This window comes from Postia placenta (assembly GCF_002117355.1).
Source record: "Postia placenta MAD-698-R-SB12 unplaced genomic scaffold POSPLAscaffold_24, whole genome shotgun sequence".
NCBI classification, from domain to species: Eukaryota; Fungi; Basidiomycota; class Agaricomycetes; order Polyporales; family Adustoporiaceae; genus Rhodonia; species Rhodonia placenta.
In genome coordinates, this window is record NW_020169855.1 from 97,993 (window position 1) to 120,504 (window position 22,512).

General features: G+C 51.4%; 7 protein-coding genes across 7 annotated transcripts; 2 read left to right on the forward strand and 5 right to left on the reverse strand.

The window, feature by feature from the left end:
* Positions 1-163: 163 nt before the first annotated feature.
* On the reverse strand, positions 164-1,516 carry POSPLADRAFT_1050769 (hypothetical protein; the record flags this gene model as incomplete). Its single annotated transcript, XM_024480062.1, has 7 exons — positions 164-168; positions 229-514; positions 567-702; positions 752-862; positions 965-1,078; positions 1,133-1,258; positions 1,317-1,516. 7 exons carry the CDS (start codon positions 1,514-1,516, stop codon positions 164-166), a joined length of 978 nt encoding a protein of 325 aa, XP_024333040.1.
* Positions 1,517-1,864: 348 nt separating this feature from the next.
* On the reverse strand, positions 1,865-2,624 carry POSPLADRAFT_1160319 (hypothetical protein; the record flags this gene model as incomplete). Its single annotated transcript, XM_024487528.1, has 3 exons — positions 1,865-2,008; positions 2,062-2,412; positions 2,523-2,624. 3 exons carry the CDS (start codon positions 2,622-2,624, stop codon positions 1,865-1,867), a joined length of 597 nt encoding a protein of 198 aa, XP_024333041.1.
* A 5,406-nt stretch (positions 2,625-8,030) lies between these two features.
* POSPLADRAFT_1160337 (hypothetical protein) lies at positions 8,031-9,987 on the forward strand (the record flags this gene model as incomplete). Its single annotated transcript, XM_024487531.1, has 8 exons — positions 8,031-8,070; positions 8,106-8,164; positions 8,598-8,907; positions 8,967-9,049; positions 9,113-9,261; positions 9,387-9,414; positions 9,737-9,766; positions 9,853-9,987. The coding sequence occupies 8 exons, from the start codon at positions 8,031-8,033 to the stop codon at positions 9,985-9,987; spliced, it is 834 nt and encodes a 277-aa protein (XP_024333042.1).
* A 525-nt stretch (positions 9,988-10,512) lies between these two features.
* On the reverse strand, positions 10,513-11,468 carry POSPLADRAFT_1037546 (hypothetical protein; the record flags this gene model as incomplete). Its single annotated transcript, XM_024477231.1, has 5 exons — positions 10,513-10,663; positions 10,736-10,881; positions 10,936-11,040; positions 11,112-11,303; positions 11,358-11,468. 5 exons carry the CDS (start codon positions 11,466-11,468, stop codon positions 10,513-10,515), a joined length of 705 nt encoding a protein of 234 aa, XP_024333043.1.
* A 3,132-nt stretch (positions 11,469-14,600) lies between these two features.
* POSPLADRAFT_1050772 (polysaccharide lyase family 14 protein) lies at positions 14,601-18,697 on the forward strand (the record flags this gene model as incomplete). The annotated part of the gene is made up of 6 exons (XM_024480063.1): positions 14,601-16,007; positions 16,138-16,139; positions 16,649-16,710; positions 16,933-17,726; positions 17,780-18,552; positions 18,607-18,697. The coding sequence occupies 6 exons, from the start codon at positions 14,601-14,603 to the stop codon at positions 18,695-18,697; spliced, it is 3,129 nt and encodes a 1,042-aa protein (XP_024333044.1).
* A 1,208-nt stretch (positions 18,698-19,905) lies between these two features.
* On the reverse strand, positions 19,906-20,705 carry POSPLADRAFT_1160509 (hypothetical protein; the record flags this gene model as incomplete). Its single annotated transcript, XM_024487555.1, has 2 exons — positions 19,906-20,353; positions 20,404-20,705. 2 exons carry the CDS (start codon positions 20,703-20,705, stop codon positions 19,906-19,908), a joined length of 750 nt encoding a protein of 249 aa, XP_024333045.1.
* Positions 20,706-21,013: 308 nt separating this feature from the next.
* On the reverse strand, positions 21,014-22,337 carry POSPLADRAFT_1175309 (hypothetical protein). Its single transcript, XM_024488341.1, has 6 exons — positions 22,197-22,337; positions 21,728-22,132; positions 21,607-21,669; positions 21,520-21,549; positions 21,426-21,466; positions 21,014-21,365 (listed from the first exon to the last, which is right to left on the reverse strand). Exons 1-6 carry the CDS (start codon positions 22,290-22,292, stop codon positions 21,266-21,268), a joined length of 735 nt encoding a protein of 244 aa, XP_024333046.1. The 5' UTR covers positions 22,293-22,337; the 3' UTR covers positions 21,014-21,265.
* Positions 22,338-22,512: the final 175 nt, after the last annotated feature.

Here is a 22,512-nt window from a genome sequence, read left to right on the forward strand (position 1 = left end):
GCTAGAGGTGCGTGTTCTGTCTACCCTTTCAAGCGAACGCGGCTCATTGCTCTGACGTGGGTCCGTTTTCTTACAGCATTCGCCTGAGGCATGTGGTCATTATCCATATGGCACGCTATAGTCCACTGGGTCTATCTTAGCGGTATGCTACATACATTGGTAATCAATCTACGTTAGCCTGGCCTTCCCTGCTCTTCGCAAACCTCTCCCGTCCTTCCCGCACGACACGTTCCAACAACTCATGGAACCTATCTCGATACTGCACTTGAAAGCCATGACCCGTGTTCTTCCACTGTACCAACTCTGCCTCCGGCATGTGCTCTTTCATATACAAGCTGTTGCTCGGGTTGATGAGGTTATCCTGGTCGCCCGTCACGATCAGCACCTTCGGAATCGACGCAGCGATCGTGCGCAGACGCTCCGGAGACACGCTGTGTGTCAGGCCAGCGATCATCTGCGAGATCGCGCCCACCGGCTTCTGTGGCCGCGTCAACTCTATGCGTTTGCGGTACTCCTACAACAGACGCATATAAGCACTGGACTGATGATATGTACCTCGCACTGACTACTGTTTGTACTTCACGGTTTGTCCGGCCCTCAGGATCGCCTGACGCCGGAGCGTTCAGCCATGACTGGGGGAATACCATATCCAGGATAACAGGGATCTTCGTCTCCGGGTCAGTCATCGTCAGCAGTCTCCAGCTATGTCAGCAGACTGTCATCTTCGGCCCAGCTAATCAGCAGACTGTACCTGATGAGCGACGTGCTGCCTTTGAGCTGACTCGCTTTAGTCCGATATATTCTGGACCTTGATAGTGACGGCGACTCACAGGTGGTAGCGCTGTCCATACTGTTCGCTTTGCTCTGGTTACAGCGAGAGTGAGAGAGATGATACGCTCGGGTATCTTAGTAGCGAGTTCTGTCAGAGCGCATAAGCCAGGCGCACGCATTAAAGCCAGGATACTTGCCTAATGCGATCATACCACCGAGAGAGACTCCGACAACATGCATGTCACGCTCGGAGGTCCACCCGACGTAGTCTAGTAGCGCGACAACGTCGTCGGCCATTGCGCTTGTCCTATACAACATTACACGACCAGTGAAACGTCCTGCGAGACTGACCGTGACTCACGAGTAAGGACCTCGAGGCGCGTCGCTGTTCCCAACCCCTCTGTTGTCAAATACAAGCACCGAGTACTCTGGCTTCCGCCCGAAGTAGTCTACCTGCGGAAGCCACGAGAAGGACGAGCCGTTCAAGCTACATGGCTATGAGACCACGCGTTGCTTGAGTATGTACAGCGCGTCGTGCCACGCACCCCATGATGAATAAAATCTTCTCCGGCCCTGTTCCATGCTGCTCGTAGTAGAGCGAATGGCTTTGCAGCGGATCGTCCGCCTCGTTCCGAAGGATCGTAACAGGGCATAGACCTTTGCGCGTGCAAGTCGTGGGGTCAAATATGGTCGGAATGGATTGCGCGTCGGCGGGAGTGTTTACTGGTACAGTGTCGCTACTCATTGGGGGAAGGCAGCAGGTACTTATAAGTTATAAGTGAAGTGTTTATGTTCGCGAACCAGCAGCAGCTCGATCTGGCGCTTGCCAATGGGTGGCGCCGAGATCTCCCGTTGGAGGTCAAGATCCGATCGTTACGCAGGTAGTACATACATCCGATAGCGTCGGGTTATGGTCTGTTCAGATTTACTTAAGTTCGGTCTCTGTATTTTCCAGGATGTTCGGTTTATGCTTCAGAGCCATCAAGGCATTACCTGAACCAGGTTTGGATTTATCCGAGAACCAGAGTCAGTGCACGATTCTTGGGAGCCCGTGCAACGGGTCGAGAACCCATTGGGTATATCGGGAAAGTATCTAACGTGAGCTTCGAGGCTCATACTCCAGGATGGGCTCTATACTACCCTTTGACACCAGCTTGATCCCGACCAGGAAAATGTCAACCAACTTGATTCTCTGCTCTCCCAGTATTTTCTCCGATCCGTTGCTGACGGCGAATCGCTACAGGCATCATTGATGAGTACACAGCCAGAGATTGACATCGTTGAAACTACCTCGTAGACTTCACGTATCTCCTTCTGCACGAACTCCGCTAGTCTCTTTGTGGTGACCACATTCGTCCTAGTTTTGATGGTAACTTGACGGGGCACATATGTTGAACATATGTCGACACAGCCGGTCGGCTCGAAGAGGGTCACCATTTTGTCTGGAGATCTTACATGATACTCACGTACAATGAACCGTATCTGGACCTTTTGTACTTTGCCTGGTGTCCCTATACTTTCCGCCGAAAATGCGGGGTCATCTGCATTATCCAACTTCGACAGATCGAGGAGTGGTATGCCTTGACTTCCTCGGCTGGAGAAGTACACGAGAGCTCTTTCTTGGAACGAGCTATCGCTGCTCTGATAAGGTATTAGCTCAACAGGTACTCTCAAATTCGGCTAGGCATTCGATGAGGGAGACGCAGTATTCATTTGAGTACTCGACATGACAATATAAGAAAAAGACGTACCGTGGTGAGAGCCCATTCGAGGGAGAGCCCGTCATGAACGTTCGTCATTTGCTCGTTTAGAAGCCAAACATTGTTTTGCGTGAGTAGGTAGTAGTCAGACATTGTGCCGCCTGCCTGAGGGAGTGCCTATAGCTACAGACGTTATATGTAGTGGATAAGCCCACGCGCCGATGAGTGGTCCTAAATCTGCTGCGCATGCTGTACACAATACGTGATCAACGATTCAAAACATTGTGAAATCCCTTACTGTCAATGTTCGCACACGCGGTGCACGAGACGCCTGTCTGACGCTGAACGTACCCTTGACGTAAGTGGGTCAGGCCATATATGTAGCAGATAACGACAGTCTACTCATCGAGAAGGAAATCCCAGTGGCATTTGATTTCCGACATTCGGCGCGAAGTTCGGATATGATTTGTGGACTTCATCTGGCTGCTGGCTATACCCATAGTGCTTGGCGTACTCGTGACCAACCTGTCAACTCGCCGAAGCCGAATATCGGTGATCTGAGATCAAAGCTGGCTGTTCCTTTGTGCGCGACATAAGGGAGCATCGGGAAACGACGCAAGATCCGAAGCAGCACAACATTATGCAAATTGAAGACGGTGCGCATGGGGGGCTGGAGTGATATTGAATCCAGAAGCTGTCCCAAATCACAACATTGCCTCCACAATGAGCCTGGGGCTTATATAAAGGTATTTTTTGGATTGTGCCACGGTGAAAGCAACAGAGGATTACGACTGCTCACCGATTGGCACGTGTGCGTCGATGCGTCAATGCGTATTATGGCCTATACGTGGATGTTTGTATGCTTGTCCCGACCCAGAGGTAACCTCTTCCTGTGATCCATATTATAGCGTTACAATGATTTATAGAACACTAGACACGTATCGAACGTCCCATATGGCCTTATTGAGGAGCCAACTTTCAGTCGTCCAGGGATATCTAGAACCAACGCATTGGGAGGAGACACTTCGAGAACTTCGGCGCATCACGAGCCGATGGTTTTGTCGTTCTAGGAGAAATTTGATTGTCGCACTCTTAGAATAGAGGACGCACCTCCTTTCTACTGGTTCAGGGAACTTCCATGACAGTCCCAACAAAAGGAACTCATGCCGAAAAGAATGATGGCAAGAGGACGTAAGATCTTGAAGATCAGTTTAGTCACTGGAAGGCGGGGCCGCCACCATCCAAAGGGGAACGGCGCAAACACCATCAGTAAGAGGTTACCCGACGGGACTTGTCTAATGTCCCTGAACTCATATGTAGGGTCCGGTACCACTGTAAGTGGGAATTCTCTCTGTGATGATGTTGGAACGGGGTTGCCTGCGTGTGACACAAAATAACCGCCCTGCCGAAAGGTTGAAAGCGCGCTGAACCTGTCGCCGTCTCAGATTATGGCTAGCGCGATAGCAGTCAGGCGATATCAGATAGTTCCGCGTGTGAATATTCTTGCCCATCTCAACCCTTGCCTTCCTAAAAACCAAAATGGCCTCGATCTCTTTAGCGGCTCTGAGTCAAAGAGGGTAGCTCACCGAAGTTTGATGCAGACCATGTAGAATGGACACGAAAGGCCAGCTATGGCATATATACTTCACATATCGTGAGGGCCATCGAACTGAGACCATCAGCACTGTCGTGAGTAAGAGGAGAGATAGACAGATAGATATCAACATACACAAGCTGCTGGTCACTGTTTCCTCGTGTTCTGATGTTGTCGCCGCACGTACATCCAGTCCGCTGGTCTCTCGAACGGCTACACCGTTAGAAGTGTTAAAGCTTCGGCCAAAGGTCACAAAACTCCGCCATTCCATAATGCTCACCTTCTCATCTCATGAGATGCGACGCATTATTTTGCTAGACATATTGCATAGCGGTGACGGTGCTTCGTCGTTAAATTGAGTATGGAGAAAGACGAGACGTCTTCAGTGTTGATGTTTGCCGTTTGATTGAACACATCTGGAGCGTCCGCATAAACAAGAGACAGCCGAGAGTGTAAGGAAGAGAAATAATATGACCACAAAGCACTGCAGAAAGTCCTATGCAGCAAGTATTCCTCCCTTCCGTTGTGCTTCCGTCATCTATATGGGAAGACGTGGGAAAGCCGTGGTTCATACGGAAGCTTGTCTCGTGGTTGCTCGGAAGGGCACGATAGTTTGTCGCACATTCTGCTCATATTGGGCGAGTTGTCCGCGGCTGAGACAGACGATTGCGCTTTTGCTCTACGTCCTGGCTGGCGCCTGTCCCAGCGTCGTGTCGTCCCCGCGTAGCAGGACCCGGTGTCAGGAGCCCGGACATGTTTTGAACACCGTGCGCTAGGGATAGAGTTTTTCGATTGACACCTGGATCACCATCTTTTCCTCCGGACATGCATGCTGGCCAACCATCAGGTCTCATGTTTGTCCAATGTCCGGAGTCCTCCGGGATCACTATCCCAACCGGAAAGTGTCCGGACGCCAGGCCATGATGTTATTGATTGCTGCGGTTACCACTCGCCCCGAGAGGTAGAACCGCCGTCCCCCCTCACTGAGGCTATAGTCTCATACACCCCGCATCTGAGATGTCGTCCTCGGGACCGACTAACGCAGGCCGTCTTCGGATAAGAACGGGCACCGCTTCGCCGCTCATGAGCATATACTATCATATGCCATGAGGAGGAGCCGCGTTCAACAGTCATGGTCACAAGGGACTTGCTGCTCACATTGTACACGCACTTCGCCAACTTCACTATGCCAGGTCCATGTGCCGAACCAATGGAGGCCATTCGACGTGTTTTCGCTGCATCTGACGATAACTATGGGCAACGCAACTAAGCAGAAGGAGACGCGTGGTTGATGTGTCGGTGACACGTCCAACCTGGTATTCAGGTGAGTTAGACGATCAAAAGATTAGCTCGACACAAGGAATTATACTCACGAGAGCTCTCCACCCACGAGCACTCTTGCAATTTGCAAGGCCAGTGTTCCGTGTCACCAGGAGCACACGCGAGATATTTATGAGTTCTCATATATCGCGAAGAATACGTCCCTCACCACATAGATGAGCTCTGCTACGCGATGAGCGCGTCATTGACATTGGACGAGACGCAATATTTTGCGCGTATTTCTCCACCTAGCGCTACTCAACCGTTGTCAACCTGTGTTTAGTTAAGAGCGAGAAGCATACAATATCGGGCGGGGTATGAAGGACTCCTAACCGGAGGCGCACATTTGTTACTTTCACCGTACGTCGCACACTGGGCAGCATTCTAGTCATCTTCAACCGGTCTGCTGATAGATATCCCTTGAACGTGTCGTCTTCTCCATTAGCGCGGTGCTGCACAGACGTTCCGAGTCAAGGAAGATGATGGAGTTCCGTGGATGCAATATCAGGCCAGTGGTCGTCGACAGTCAGCTCACGACAGACATAGTTTTGGAAGATTGAGTAGCCTCCACATCAGCCGAAGATTCAGACAGCTGCAGCCTATTGCGATTCCGAGTGGTAAGAGAGACCAGTCGTATCAGCCCTGCGATAAGTCAGCTCTGCACAGTATCCAGGTTGACGAATGTGAGCGATTGCTAATCATGATGTCATGACGTGTTCAGAGCAGTCTTTGCGGCTGTAAGTGGAATTGCATATGCAACATCTCTTCGTTCAGTAGCCTCGTGGCTCAGCGCTCAGCAGCAATTGAACCCCCGCCTGGGTCCGAATCGCCTCAGACGAACGCCACAATTCGGCTCCGCCCGCAAAGTGAGTTTCATACTTTCCTCCAAGTCTTATTGCCGCCAATCTTGACGATACGCAGACACTTCGCGAGTGGCGTGATCGCCTGGAACAGTTTTCAAGGCCATATATAATCGTTGATCACTTGACAACTGTGTACGGGTAGCGTGCATGTCATGGTAGGCCGAGGCGCTGTGGACAAGCAAGGTCGAAGAGCGGGGGAATGGCAGGGAGAAATGTGACACGTGGTGAGCTCTGGGCCACCAGCGTAAAGTGTCGCACCCAGGATATATCGTGGACCGTGTGCAGCACCGCCCTGCCTTATCTCGGTTTGCGTGAATGCGTTTGTTCTCTCCGTCAGCCCACTTTTTACAGCGCTGGCCAATGATAGACGTTTGATTTAGTGGCGATTCGAGTGACCCACAGAGTATGATCCACATCGACCTCATCCGTTCACCGAGTTACTTTCACTTTCATTGTTCCTAATATACACGATGATCGCCTTACAGACGGTCACGACATCGCGCTCAAAGGTATAATTCAAGTCAAGATGACAGTATCCGAACTTTTCGTACTCTGCCTGACATTGCTATGTTTTCGCCGGACACGCAGGCCTTGTCCAACGTCAATAGGTCGGTGAGTGCTACACTTTTAAAGCCCTTGATTCGAAAAACACAAAGATCTCCTCTTCAAACGAACCATGTCTGCTCTTGTAGAGAACCAAGTTCACGGGTGCTCTTGGCCAGAAACGATACGATTTGTTTGACTTCCGGCCTAGTACCGCACGAGGACGATACATGAACATATTGAGAGCCTCTTCTGCGGAATGACACATCAAGGAACGCAGTCCGCCAACGCCTACAACGTGAGACGTCGGCTTTGGTAACGTAATGTAAGACTAACCAAGCACACGCCGATTTACGACGGAAATCTGCTAACCTTCTCGGTGTCGCGCGGCTCCCATGGGAGAATTGATTGCAAATTCACTGAGTGATCGTGGAGATTGAATGACCGTGGAGATTGTATCAGCTATCGGAGCTTGTATCAGCCATCTCAGCTATCGGAGATGAACATACTTAGCTTTCAACTATGCGAGCTGGAGAAGCGTCAGATATACGTTTTTAGACTGATCTTCTCAGCGTAGGCGGAGGGAATAGGGCCCAAAAATACCCAAGTGCCGATCTAAGCCAATAGCTTCGTGGTGATAGAGCACAGAACAATAGAGCGCTGTGAACCTCGCCTACTATTTGCTCTGATTCTGGGTCCGCAGTCGCAGCGCCTGGGCACGTTGAAATACCTTCGGCTACTGATACACCAGTCGTATGTTTCAGTAGTCTGGAGTAAGACCAAGTCCGCCACGGTGCGTCCATGCGCAAGTGTTGCGGCTATCGGCCCAACCCATATCGACAAGAGCGCCCAACACGGGAGAGTGTCCTGCGCCACTGCTTTTGTCGTTCTAGAGTGAGACCGCCAACTGCATTTACATAATTCGGAACATACCTCCACCATATTTTCTCGACATAGAGCCAGGATAACCCAAACGGACAAGGGACCCGCAGTGTTCGGTGCAACAAGAGGACATTAAAATGGAATGACAAGCACAGTGACAAGTATAGCACATCAATGTGTTTCAGCCCTCATGATATAAGTATCCCCATCGAGGAGCACTATGGCCCACGCTTTGGCACTGGAAATTTCCAACTTGCAAGTGAAGTTCCTTGCACGGCCACAGCAAAACTCGGATAATTATGTTCCCCAGGTCTCAGCAGGCTTGGCGTTGAACTTTACTGGACCTCCTATGACATCATGGCCAAGATTATGACCAAGCAGGTCATGCAAGGCTTAGGTACAGGGTACTTAGTCCTACATAATATTGCCTAGTTCAAGAGCAAGAAGTAAGTGAGCAGCAGCTCGTGTTACTCGCCGCCTCAAATGTCACGGTACGTACGAGACTTAGGGCTGTCTTTCTGGGTACTCAGTTTGTACTTCATGCTGGAGCGATAACCACCGCGTGAATATCACCACCCAATTAGTTGTCGAAAACGCTATCCCTGCACAACGGGTCCTGTCCGCGGTGTCAATCGGGTACACGTCACGACGCCGCCTGGGGAGCAGCACGCGCTCCCAGATAGACTTATGTAAACTAATATTCCAGGGTAATTAAGTCCCTTTTTGTAGATATTTCTGAGTTATCTAGATTAATATATTCTAACCCCCCTCGTAATTACTGGGGTCTGAACCCGTTCCTGAGCCGAACTTCGAGACGCAAGGATCTACAAGACTAGCACATTCACACGTTGATGGGTGGTGTATAGCCCTCTCATCTCAGTGTACTCATAGAACGGCTTTAGTAAAGCTGGTATGTTGATTGAGATAAGTGGTATCCGCCCTTCATATGATAAGAATGGGAACAGCTACCCCACGTGCGGTCTTACCTGTGCGGGAAAATACAAGATTGCCGCGAGAGGCAGCCATGGTAGCGGTCTAGGGCACGGTACTGCTTGGCTGTGCGTCATGAGTCGTTTGACTACTTCAAAACAGAACTTGCGGCGTCGTTCATCGACTATTCTAGATATGTCATCGCTGCGCGTGTTATTGTCGGGGCTCTGTTGTATATCTCACCTGCGGCATGACCTGTCTCAATACTCTCTGTTCTGGCGGGGGCGACAACACGAAATGCAATGTGAGCCCCAGTCTGATATCCCTCTGGCGTTCCCCGTTAACTGTGCATTCAAATGTCAGTATTGCTACCGCCGGGCGAAACTGAGGCCTCACAATCAGTGCGGGCAGACGTGCCGCGACGGGTCGCGTGTAAACTGCCTAATGTGCTGTGGAAAGTAGGTGCGCATCCGTGTCTAGCGCGCGCCGGCATACACGCAAGATAATAGGTTGATCATTCTACTGTTCTCATGGTCGAAACGAAATTCAACAACGCTTGGAAACCGCCAAATACTGTCACCAAGCCACAAATAAAGTATGTGTACAAGATCATCGAGAGCGTGACGCTCACCAAGCCGTACGACGCTTACCGATGTGTGTTATAACAAATCTACAAGCTCCCTGGAGCGCACACAGTACAGTCCTCACTTATTCAATGATAAATGCAGAAAGAGAGTCGGCAATGAATGATTCCACTATCACGGGACCACGTGTCTGTGTCAGCTGGGGAATGTGGGCCAGACGACGCTGTGTAAGTTGCATAAATGTGCGATATGTAATATCTTGAAAACGTCGTTCAACGTGGCCCTTGCGAACCCGAGCGGGGCGTGCGTCCTATTCCGCCTCCCCATGACGCCGTCGCTGCTGAACCGTCACCTTCCTTTTGGACAGCTTTGGAGCAGGTATATTTACGTCCTCTGCATCGAACAAGTTCGTACAGAGAAATAAGACCATCCACGTCAATTCTGAATGTCTATTATTATACAGGGCACGGTGTTACAGCTCCAACGGCGCTAGTGTCATGATTCTCGATAAAGTCGTTCTTGGGCGCGTCTACAATGCCATTCGCTCAGGTCAAGTCTTTTCCTTCGAGTTGCAACTCCGTACGTCTATCTGACTTTGCGTGTGAAGACGAGATCATGGGAACGCTGATTCGCGTGTCTCTGACACTGCTGATATTGGCGTATAGGTCAAGAAGGGTTTAGGTGCAGAGTTGCGTGCCCAGTTGGCTGGTACTCCCTCGCGCATACCACATCGTCGTGATGCCAAATCGGCCAAGCGAATAGAAATTGGGGGTATTCATGGCATTTCAAATTGTGCGTGATACTGGTTGCGCCGAAGAAAGGCGCTCGTCGTATGAGAATGGGACCACCACCAGCTCGACCTGACAAACCCAATGCGCAACAGCCTTGCAGTATCAAGGTCTTGTACGTATGCATAGGCATAGAAACCAGTAGTCACTGATCAGCCAAGATTCACAGAGCGGTTCAAAAGGTACTTACTTAGCCTGTACCTGAAACCTGATTGAGATTAAGCTGGCCCAAGACACGAGGGACGGAGAGCGAAATATACTTTGGAAATCAGCGGCTGGTGTACATCGGTACACTGTGCAAATTTGCGGAGATCGCGCGGGGTTTCCAGATCTGATAGTGACATTTAGCAAATATCAGGTAGCAAAAACATCAAGTATTCGCTTAATGGCGTTTTTTCAAACGAACCTCTGGTACTCTAGATACCCTCTAGCCTGCCCAAACGAACTGAACAAACAGGTGAAATCTGGCTCGAATCCGCCTACAACGATAGCCAATCGACGGCCTACACAATACGGTGTCTCTAGTCCTACAAGCTCTCACGCCCACCACATGCGCTTATATGAATGCCCATATACTGTGAGGGCTCCCCTTGGCGTCGTAGAGGAGCTGATTAGTGTGCGGGTGCTTGATGGACCGGTGGCAGGTACGTTAAAGAGGTCCAGGATGTCGGTTATCATGGAATTCAAACTGCACGAGAGCAAGTAGTGAGGAGCGTGCGACAGATGAATATGTTCGGTATGTGAGCCAATGCCGTCTCACAATGCCGCCGGCCTGTACATGAACAGCGGTTGGTAACTTGCTTTGGACACATGGCGAACCTCCACGAGAAACACGTCTTCCAACCTGAGCCGCTGGGCACCAAGCCTTAAGAAATGGGTGGCGTTGTCTGTACGACCTTCACGCTTCTGTGGGACACGGTGAGCTCATCCGTGCCTCAACACACAAGACGACAAACAGACCTCGAGGACATGGATCACTTCACGTAATATGATCTGCGCTAGCTGCGAGCGCGTGGTACTGGACCTCAGCCAGACTTGCGAGCTATGCTTATTGTAGCCTTGCAGCTACCCACCAGCGAGCCGCGAGTTGGTGCACATTTATGTAAAAAGGGGATCTTTATGGAACCCGCACTGACCTGTATTCTCAGAGAAGGCCTAGGACTGCTCAACGTTGGGAAGGCAGATTCGTCCTTGTCGGCGAGGCTCGAGAAGTCGCGTCGCTTGATGGCATCTAGTGATATCCCATTCTGGCCATTAAAATATACCGACGGTTCGCGATGATAGAGGCTCTTCGCGGCATAAAGCTCTTGGTCGATTGGGCGAAGGGTCTGCGTATTCACGCTTTAATAAGACGCCAGCCGCAGATATAGGGAGTCACGTACGTCGCGAAGTGCATTTGAGAGGGAAGAATATTTAGAGATCCAAACAGCGGTCCCCTGCAAACCCATCAGCATAGGGTGGTTCCGAGTGATGTAATATCGTTCTCTGGCCATGATACAGTCATTCCGTGTGCGATTATAAGCGCGGGGTGAACAAAGCAACTGTAGAGGTAATCTCTACGTCAAGCCGGTGCGTGTATTGAGGGGGGGGGGGTTGTTTTGTTCCAAGTGAGGGGCAGGCCTTTTATCTATTCGCTCTGCGAACAGGGTGCTGCACATCCGTAAGTCCAGTTCCGCGACCGGCAGAGGCTGTCATTTCGTGTCTGCGCGCTTCGTGAACCTTCCTATTGACTTGATGTTGGCTATGCAATCGGAAGGATAAAGCGGAGGTCATGAATCAAGATGTGACGTCGGATAACGAGGCCAAGACGTATATACTAGATATCAGCATATAGATGTTATAGCGGGACGGATCCTCGGTTCCTGGTGTTTTTTGTGGCTGTGGGATAGTCTCCCGAACTCGTTACTTGTCCCATCTTGTAGAACGGATTGGAATTTATTGGGATCCGGGTTGTGTAACGGTTCAGTGTCCGTCATTTGATGCGCGGAGATACAATACATCACACGACGTACCGAATATTGGCCAAGAGCTCACAAAGTCCTTCCATGACATAACTGTTGCTTTCCTCATCTCCTGAGTCTGAACGTGATAATTTCTATTATCCACGTGGCAACGCGCTGAGGATTATTCCTGGTCGTATCTGAATATACAGCAAGCAGGAGTGTCCGAGTTGCTGTTGTGAGTGCATGTCGTTTAGTTGGAAAAAAAACGCCGATGTATCCGTATGGAACAAAAAGGAGCATGCAGCTCAAGCAAGGGAGGTGCATGAACTCGGGAAAGTATCAGGTAGTTTAACCGCGCCGAAGACAAGTATATGTAGCGAGTTCGCCTTTTGTCTGTTATGCTTCAGTCATGGAGATAGGGAAGCATGTCGAAACTCAAGGTTCATGTGGTATCTCATCTCACGGTCGTTCAAACAGGCCTAGTGCGTGGTCACAAGCTCTGCCCACACTGGGAGATTTTGTCGGCGGTCCGGTACAGGAAAAGACACGTCCTACTCATTTCAGGACAATGTCTCTCCTAAGACCCACATAATCCACAAATTGTCTGCAACATTTGGACTAGGATATCATCCGGATCTTGGCGCAGGCCATTGGATATCCTTTCATGCTGATGAATAGAGCAGCACATAGGATATTCATCAGACAGAAGAACGCCATTCGCCCTTCCTTCCACTGCCACCACACAGATAAACCAAATGGCGCAAGATAAATGGCACCCGTGGCCGCTGCAGTGCATAGCTTCTATCCAGGCGCAGCTGCCGCGCCGGAAGGCGGGTATAGCACGTATCGAGAAAAACAAAGTTACGGCCTAAGTAGCCTTCGACGTTCCTTGGTCACACACGACAGTTGTCACTCACCGCGTCCGAGACCTCCAGTTCCTCTCCCCATGGCTGCAACGCCATCCAGCCGTATCGGCGACGTCGCCCTCGAGACCGACTAATGCAGCGCGCTGCTGAAGGCGACCTATCTGCCCCTCGCCGCTGATGAGTATACACCTGCAGCACGTACCTAAACAGTACAAATGGGTACCGTCAACGTATTCGTAGTGTCAGAAGTTTCTATTCCAGATGAGTAGTCAGATTCTCAAAGGATCTATATAGCACAGACAATCTAACTCACAGTGTAGTGCGATCCTGAAAGCATTGCTTTTCCCGTGCCAGTACTGCCCGCTGCCCGCCTCGTCATCATAACCTGAAGGCCGTATCCACTTCGTCAGGAGCCTAAACAAGATCTAGCTCAGAACCGAATAGGTGAGTGACGGTGTTAAACTGCCACTTCGTCAGAAGAGCCACCCTGCTGACTGGATGCATACCATAATACGAATGGTACATCGCCTGAGCTACTAGACGAGAGGTTTACCATGAAGAGCACGCCATACGCATTCCACAGCTCGGAAGGTTCAACGACCAATTGAATATAAGGCTAGGCAGCTGGATATTGTGGCCTATCGGGTTGCCCAATGAAAGGAAATAGGGTTTCATGTCTGGCTATCTAGGTTGAGAAGTACGTCATGCACAATAATCATATTGCGTTACTATCTGAAGTTTTGCTCACCTTTGTCTGCCTGTGTGCAATTCCTTCTCGCCGTCACCAACAAGATAACAACGAAGACCACGGAGGTGGGTAGATGGCTGACCCGAGAGGTGCATCGCCAACCCGTGACGCATAGGTGGAGAAGCTTCTGCCTTCATTCCTTCAAAGATTCAAAGTACGAACTTCCGCCATCACGATCATTGCAGGGCCTAGTACTACCTGAAATCAAGACCACGCTGCCAGCTGTGGTTCACCTGCAGTGAAGTTATTTGCGCAAGGTCTCGAGTCACAATTACTGATTCCTATGTCGGCAGCTTTTCCTAGAGGCACGTAGCTAGGCTGTACAGGCCCGAGCATGCCAAATTATGAATGCCAGGTGTTTAGTAGCCTCGTGGCACCGCGACCCAAAAATGATCGCTGCGCAACTCGGACATCCGCAACAGCTCGGCCCCTGGCTGACTTCATAACTGTTCCTCCTCGCAATGACCGTCGCTAGCATGCAGATTGTCGCAGTCGGTCTACTCCACGAGTGGCGTTACCTCCCAGAGGGCTATTATAAGCTCGAAGGTGGAACAATATGACAAAAGCGCGCGCGCGGCCCCAGTTATCGATCATGCATACGGCGAGAACACTGGTATCAGCAAAGAGGTCTTGGACAAACCAGTTATAGCATACTCTGCTCCTGATGTATAGCGTCCACAGCGACTTGCTAGTAGCAGCCTGCCCCGTACGCTAACGAGTGTAGGATTTTGGTATAAATCACCAATTGCGGGCGCATCGGTTGGTGTGTTAACCCTAACCTCTAGTCCATCTAAACCTATTAGGAGACCAGATCATGAGTGCCTGCGTCTGACTCCGACACAAACAACCTGACTATCTTTCCCTCGTTCATTTAGCACCGGGAGCGCGCAATAGCAGCCCTCATCTCGTTCAAGTCTCTTGAACGGGTTCTTTGTAGCGAATACTGCCTAGTCATGTTGAAACCTCAAACATTAGAAATGGCGTACGTGTCCAGTATCCATGCTGCCTGGTTCGTCTATCTGAATCCTGGGCTTATGTAGACCGGACGATCTCGGGTCTTTGGATAACATGCCTATAGAAATGCTCTCCCTCATTATTGAAAACGGGTTTAAGGAAGCAGATAACCTCACGCGCGTGCGCTTTGTCCTGCGTGCTGCATCTGTATCTCACACCTGGCGCCAGCTCGTCTTGAGTACGCCCTCGCTCTGGACCTCCATCCACGTCTCTCTTCCTTACAGACCACCTATTACATTCCTATCAACCATGCTTGAACGGTCTCGCGCATTGTCGCTCGACATCGATATCGATTGGGTCCATCCAGGACTTCCGCATTTGCGACGACCAGAGTTGCAATACCCTCCAGAACTCGGCGCGGACTACATCCACGGCGTCATGAACCTGCTCACCGGGCATATGGTGCGGTGGCGGAGCCTCGATATGTGTACAGACTACGATGAACCCGAGACGAACCTCTTGTCGCTTTTGATTGGGACAGCACCTGTCCTGAAGAAGTTCCATCTGTACTGCATGGACATTTTCCCTTCCACTGAAGATGACGATGATGCAGTTGACCTTCGTCGATTCGAGGCACCCCACCTCATCTCTCTGCACTTAGAGTCATTGCCTTCTGACGAAGACTTGGCAAGGGCTATCAAGCGGTTTCCATCAGTCGCCGAAGTGACATGGGAAGAGAAGAGCGAGCCTTGGCTGCGATATGAGGGCCTGCAGCTTATGCAGATCTTTCAGCCTCTCCGTGCACTTAAACGCCTAACCCTTGGCGGACTCGACTTCGAGGATTGGAATCCGAATCCGCCGAGTAACACTGCGGTACAGACAAGCCTGCCTACGCTTGAAGTGATCGAATTTTATAATACGGAGTACTACATCCTTGGCGACATCTTAGTGAACATTTTGGCGCCGTGTCTACGTCAGGTCATCATCCACGATGCTCAGCACGTCGACGACATCGGTTCCACGTTTCAGGGATTCTGGAACCATTCGACTCGATTCCCGCGTCTGCACTCACTGGTCCTCGACCGCGCTACCAGTTCATGTGGCCGCATACCGGACGCAGGCGCATTATGGGCGGTGTTTGGCTTTTTCCATTCCATTCGCATTGTCACCTGTAAACACCGACGGTGCGATCCAGAAGCTATCCTGCACTCCTTGTCCTTCGCCCACAGAGATGGCTGGTATTTCCCAAGGCTGAAGAGGTTGACGGTCTATCCTACATCCGAGGTCATAGTAGATCTGCTGCGCCGCATTGTGCATAATCGTGTTCAGGCCGAGGCTTTGGCCCCGCGCGAAGGCGTCACACGCCTAGAGACACTTGAGGTGCACAGCGAAGTACCCATTGATCAATCTGACGCCGACGATCTCGCGAAAGCCGTATCGACTCTGAAATGGATGTCTGAAAAGCCAGACTGGGAGGTCAACAAAGACCGCTTTCTGGGACAGTATTACGGCGTAGAACTGGTATGTTCACGTAGCAGATGCTGTTCTTGGGCGTGTTCTCAGCTATTTTTAGACCAACGAATTCGACGACGCTTAACCAAAACCGGACTCTGGCAAACAGGTTTGGGTCTACCTAAAGTAATGTTTTCAGAGGTATGCTGGGCTCTTCATATGCTCTACCATCACGGTGGTATCTTTAGCTAGTATTGGCCTTGCTGTGGACTGGCGCACACATTCAATGAGATATGCATTGGCCGCATGTTCGGCTTTCATGATGTTGCTTCGTCCGAGTTGACTTCTACGGGTTTCGGGCGTACGTTTCCGTGTTGTCCGGACCGTCCTGATGGAATTTGGAATTCCAATACTGATACATCGTTGCAAGGTGTTATAGTCCAGTGTGACATGATCGGGGAGGCACGTCTTCGTCGCAGAGCCCCAAATTATGCGTACGTGCAACAGTCCGTTCACATGCAGCATTGCGCTCTGAATGCTGTACGCGTTCCCTTCGGCAAGCGGGATGTCTGACCTATGACTATGAAATCAAGGTGAGCGGCCTCTGAGATCATTTAGCTCTTCCTCCTTTACACACCTAGGTTCATGACCGCAGCTCTACATTGCTACTGCAACGACATATCCTACAGTGAACAAATTGTTCACTAAAGGTTTATTCTCCACTCTAGCGCGTGGGACATGAACCTAGGCGGTAGTTGGAACTCAAATCGACGTATTATCTGGAACTTGCGACTCGCAACTTTGACCAGATTTGGATGGATTGGGAATTAGTCTGGTTTCACTAGCGACCTATCTCTTGCGCCATAGCAAACGTTCGCCCTCACATGCCTTCTGTCCCCGCACAACGCCACGAGCGACATGGGCCCTCACAGCTACTTGCTGATCGCTTCGACAGTCGTTAGCATTTGCGCAGCGGTGCCATTCAATTCCACAGGAAATACATCGTCGATTGAGACAGTCTGGGTTACTGAAGTGGTGACTTCCACAGGACTGTCAACTGCTGTCGCCGTTGTCGAGCCCTCTTCTTTTGTTACGTCTCTACTCCTCTCGCCGCCTGCCCCTCCGAGTCCTGCGCTGCCTGTCTCGAGCCTCTCACCATCCCCGGCGCCTTCAGTCTTCACGGAGATCCTTACCAACACCGTCACAGCAACGTTGACCAAACCACCTGCAACGATTACTGTCTCCGCTCCCCCGCAGACGGTTACCGATGTTGTCACCATGTCACCTCTGCCCCCTGCTCTTGTTCCTCAAACCGCATGGTCAGCGCCGTCTCAAATGACGGACCTCGCGGCCTTTAATGTCACCAACTTCGCCTCTGGCCAGAAGAATCTGCACATCTTCGATGTCATCCCGGTAGATACTACTGTGGTTACCCTTGCAGCGATGGCCAATGCTGTGGTTGGCAACCTCTCGTCTGTGAACGCAGCCCCGGCACAGAGCAACTCGACAGCAGTCATGCAACTGTTCTACCCGGCGAACTCGATCAACCCTGCTAATGAACCGCAAGGCGGCGCAGACTTTTACGCCACACCGCTTGACCTTCATGATGCTCAGAATGTGTCATTAGAATATAGCATCTTCTTCCCGGCCGACTTCGACTGGGTGCAAGGCGGGAAGCTACCTGGAATTTATGGCGGGCACACGGGCTGTTCCGGCGGCGACGCTGCCGTAACCTGTTTCAGCACCCGCCTTATGTGGAGGGCCGGCGGTGCCGGCGAGCTCTATCTGGTATGTCCGGAATGTGCGATACATCCTGCACATTGAATGCTCACCCTGTACAGTATGCCCCCAAGGATAAACAGACAGCTGCCCTTTGCTCAACGCCACCGCAATCTGTGTGCGACGCAGCCTACGGTCTCTCGATTGGCCGGGGGTCCTTCAACTTCACTGCTGGAGGCTGGACACGTATTCGCCAGACCGTCGCGCTCAATACACCCGGCCAACAAGACGGTGGCTTTGTCCTAGAAGTCAACGGACTGCCTGTCATCAACCGTTCTGACGTGTACTATCGTGACGCGCCGGCTCCTTCAGTCAATCCCAGTTCTGGAGACGGAGACGACGACGGCGACGGCGACGGCGACGCCAGTGACGACGACAGCGACGACAGCGACGATGACAGCGATGACGACGGCGACAGTGACGATGGCGATAGCGACGGCTCACTGGGCGACATTCTGGGAAACCTCCTAGCTCGTGTTGCTCTCTGGCCTGAAAGAGGCGTCTTGGTGCTCCGTGATGCGATCCAGGATTCTCAGTCTACTCTGCTCCCGTCTCCGACCGCTCTGGCGCAGCTCCAAGTAACCGACGCCGCTGCATCTGCTGTTCTTGCTGGCTTTATGCCTACTTCGCAGGCGAACGTCACCGTGGTTCCAGAAATGTCTCTGGTGAGAAGCACTAGCACGGTACAGGCGGCCCTCATCACAGAAGTGGTCACTCCGACGGCGACAATGACAACAGTCGTGTATCCGTCCGCGACACCCAACGATATCATGTTTGCCATCGAGGACGTAGAAGAGGCATCACAGCCTGTCAGGTTCACAGGGCTGTTCTTCAGGTCAGCACCGGTTGCCTGTGGTATTGTTGTACGCCTGCTGATGAGTGGTTCCAGCACGTTCTTTGGCGGGCACGAGCCCGAGTTCGCCACACCCAAGGATCAATACGCATGGTTCAAGGACTTCTCGATGACCATCAATAACTAGATGGGCTCTGGTGCGCCGGACGTCTGCTCCGTCCATGTACTCTTCTATAGATTGAGATGATGTCTTCGTTGTCACCACATGCAATTAGTTTCATTTCGTGGCGCTGGACTGTCCTGTCAAACTGTACTGATTGCCACCAGACACTGTGATATGGTGCTCTCGCTGTGAGCCATGTTGTAGTATTGCTTATCCGTCCTAAGCCAGAGGCGATAGTCATGGCCAGATCGCTCTGGTACACGGTAGCCCAGCGTCGGAGAACGATGAGGCCGAGGAGGATTGGTAAACATCGCTGTCGCCGACCATGCAAGCTGGCTCTTGGTTGTGCAAGAACAATTCGTTGCCCCTATAGATATACTGGAGCGCAGGACTCATGATTGTATCACCGGAACGCAGACCTACCACAAGCTACACTGAGACTGCTGCTGAACGCCACGCCGTCCAACCTTGACCAGACTCTCTCACATCGTTCCCGCGATACAGTATAGAAACCTTCTATTATTCAGGCTAAGCTAAAGACATCGCTCGCGTCACGGAAGACCATCTATTCTAGCAGAGCTGGTATGCATGCCAGTATATACAAGAGCAAAATTACTTCATAACGAATACCCAGAAAACAAGCCGAACGAGATTGATCAAACGATAAAATACGATCCAGTCCGAGAATAGCTGCGAGAGTCCAACTTATACACAACGATGATGCAGGGGGAGTACATGTGACAGAGATCCAATGGTCGAATAGCAGTAGCGTATGATAGAATGTGCAGGAGGCATCCATAGTACAAATAATATTCCGGTGTCAGTCTGGGCAAGAAGCGAGTCAGCATCACATTGACTATACCACGAATATAGAGAAAGTATCAGAAGGAACAATTGGCAACAGGTTTTTTCTCCATATCCCGATAGGATCAGAACAGGTCTGAAGGTTCTCATCGTGTACACGTATCAAACAATATAACTCACCAGGATTGGTTTCAGATAACGGCGGAAAGCGGGAAAAGCGGTGGAGTTGCCTGCAGATACAGAGCGATGTCAGTGATCTTCATCAAGACGCTCGTTTTAACACATGTCGAAGTCAGAAATTAATTGGCAATCTATGTTCTCCGCATATTATCTTACGATATCGGTACAGGTCTGAGATTTTATCATCACGTAGATGGAAAGAGACAAGGTAACAAGAGAACGCGACACTCACCCTCAAAATGAGAAGTTCATGCTGCCACGGACATCGGCGGGAGCGCCGTCGGTATAGGCTTCCACTTGGCCCGCGCGGGCGATAGCTCGCCATATGCCCAATCTTGCTCTTCCTCTTCGACGGCGGCGCCGCCCTCACCGCCATCGCAGTCCTCGACATATACGCCAATGCCGACGCCATCCTGTGGCTCGAGGAGCACCTCAACACCTGGCACCTTGTTGCGCTGCTCCTCCTGGAGCTGCAGTCGACGCAGCGCAGCGATGAGGTCCTCCGCGAGCGGCGTTGCGTTCGGCGGCTCCTCGCGGATGGGCTCCCAGCCTACTGGTGGGGAGCCCGGTGGCGATATGAGGAAGTTCTTCTCGTGCTCTGGGGGGCGAAGGTATATGTTACCGTTGCGTGTCTCGCCAGTCACGGAGACAATTGGTGTCGGATCCGCGCGAAATACTCTCAGCGTAGTCACTGGACTTTAGGAAAATGAGATGCATATAATAACAGCAAAAAAAGTGAAACGCACGTCTCGTTATGGGAGCCGACTATGAGATAGTCACACTCCTGCTTCGCGTGCTCTGCATCGTCTTCCGAATAGTACACCAATACTATTCGTGCGAACGATTTGATAGGAGCCCACGCGTATATGGAGCCATACGTGGCGAAGTGGTGGTGCATCGTCTCGAGAACCACTGACTCGAAGAATGCAGGAGGCAGCTGAGTGATGATTAGCGTGTTCGTGCGCTGCGGTGTTGGCGGTCCCGAATTGCTTGTCAACGATGGAGGCGTCGGTGACGATGGCGCAGAGGGCGAGCGATGTGCTGCCATAGTATCAGATTTGCTCAAAGCAACAGTTTACGTGGCGGTCGTGGCGGTCGTGGTAAACGGTGGTGACCGTCGAGCAGAGACCTGCGCGAAACTTATGCAGAAAATAATGGCCCTGCTTACGTCATGCAAATAGTTTCTCACGGGCCTCTGAATACCACAGGTCCAAGCGCCCGCAGCAGAGGCTCTGCAGCAGAAGGTCTTGCTTACAATGCCAATAGGTAGAAGGTGACACGCACAGACCTTCCGAGACGGTCTTTTAGGAAGGTCTTGCGAATACTTACAGAGTCGTAATCAGAATGATAGAGCTTCCGCTTAACATGGCGGCATTAGTGCCTTGGCATTGTCAATACACTTCACTTGTACAGGATGCTACGATCTATCCTACATCGGCAAACGTCCATGTGGTCAAACATTTCATACAGCGACGAATCAGATTCTCACCCACACAGCAACATGTGAACACGGCCATCGCCTCGCTCGGCAAGCACGGGCCCTGGCCTAACTGAGTAGGAGGGCCAGAGAGCTCGCGCAGCCAGGTGTCCCTCGACACAGCCACAAGTTCAAGCCCGGAGCCTTTCTGCGACAGCAGCATTCTTCTTCTGAAGCGCATCGACCTTCTCCTCCTTAGAGGCATCGTATGAAACCGTAACTTGGTTGAACCTGCCAAGGAACAGCACAAGAATGAGTTACCACAATGCTCGCGGGTGTCAATCGACGTACGGATTCTCAGGGGATTTCTGGAACTGCTTGTATAGAAGCTCCTACACAAGGCGTGAGTAGTGCCGTGAGCAAGTCAGAACAAAGCACTGCCCACCTGGTACTGCTGCATTCGCAAACCAGGGTGCTAATAGGCGAGCATGTCAACGCTGGAATCAATGACAGGACGTAGTAGATTGCATACCTCAGCTCGGAGGTTTGGCAATTCGCGTTCTTTGTAAGCCTCGAACGCAGCCTTGAATCGTCGCTGTGCGAATAACAACGTGAGTTGCGCTGGTCAGCGATTCGATGAGATCATGCTGTACCTCTGGGTGTCTCTCCAGCCCAGCAGCCTGCGTGCCGACACTAGCCTTGTCCATCTTCGCCGTAACTACCTCAAGAAGATCGATGGCATTGTCAATGCCAGTCGCAGCAAATTCTTGCGGCTCCTCCGGTCTCTCCTCCTTCTCCTTGGGCGACTCCGATCCAAGGCCGCCGCCCGCAGCGATGGCGCCAGGACCGGCGGGCTTGACGTTCTTCGCCGCTGCTTTCTTCGCGCCCGCCTTCGGGGCGGGCTTGGGCTTAGACGGGGCAGACGCCTCCTCCTCAGCCAGGAGGCGGGCAGTTTCAGCTTTGCGGGCGAGCTCGGCGCGCCGCTTCTCCTCCTTCTCCTCCTTGGAAGATTTGCTAGCCTTCCCACCGTCCTGCCACTTAGATGCCTCTTGTCTTTCCTATATCACCAGGAAGCCCAGTCGAGTGAGTTTTGCTAGATGCGTTGACTTGAAATCTGCATACCCTTTCTGCGTCTGCGGCTGCTGCCTTCTTGGCCTCGTTATCGGCCTTCTTTGCCTTGCCTGACTCCTTCTTAGCGTTTCCTCCTTTGGGTGCCATACTGCAGAATATAGATGGGGGTTGTAAAGCGAGCCTCGCGGCGAGATGGTGGTAGGCACTGAGCACTGAGCAGACCCGATCACTACAGAACATCTAATCTAATCTATGCGGGTGATAATTGCTGGCGCGGTGTTGAAGCATTTGCTGGCTTGACTTTGTAAAATGTACTACGACCATTCTGCTGCCCAAACGTCTTTCTTGACAAGTATCTAACTTCGCG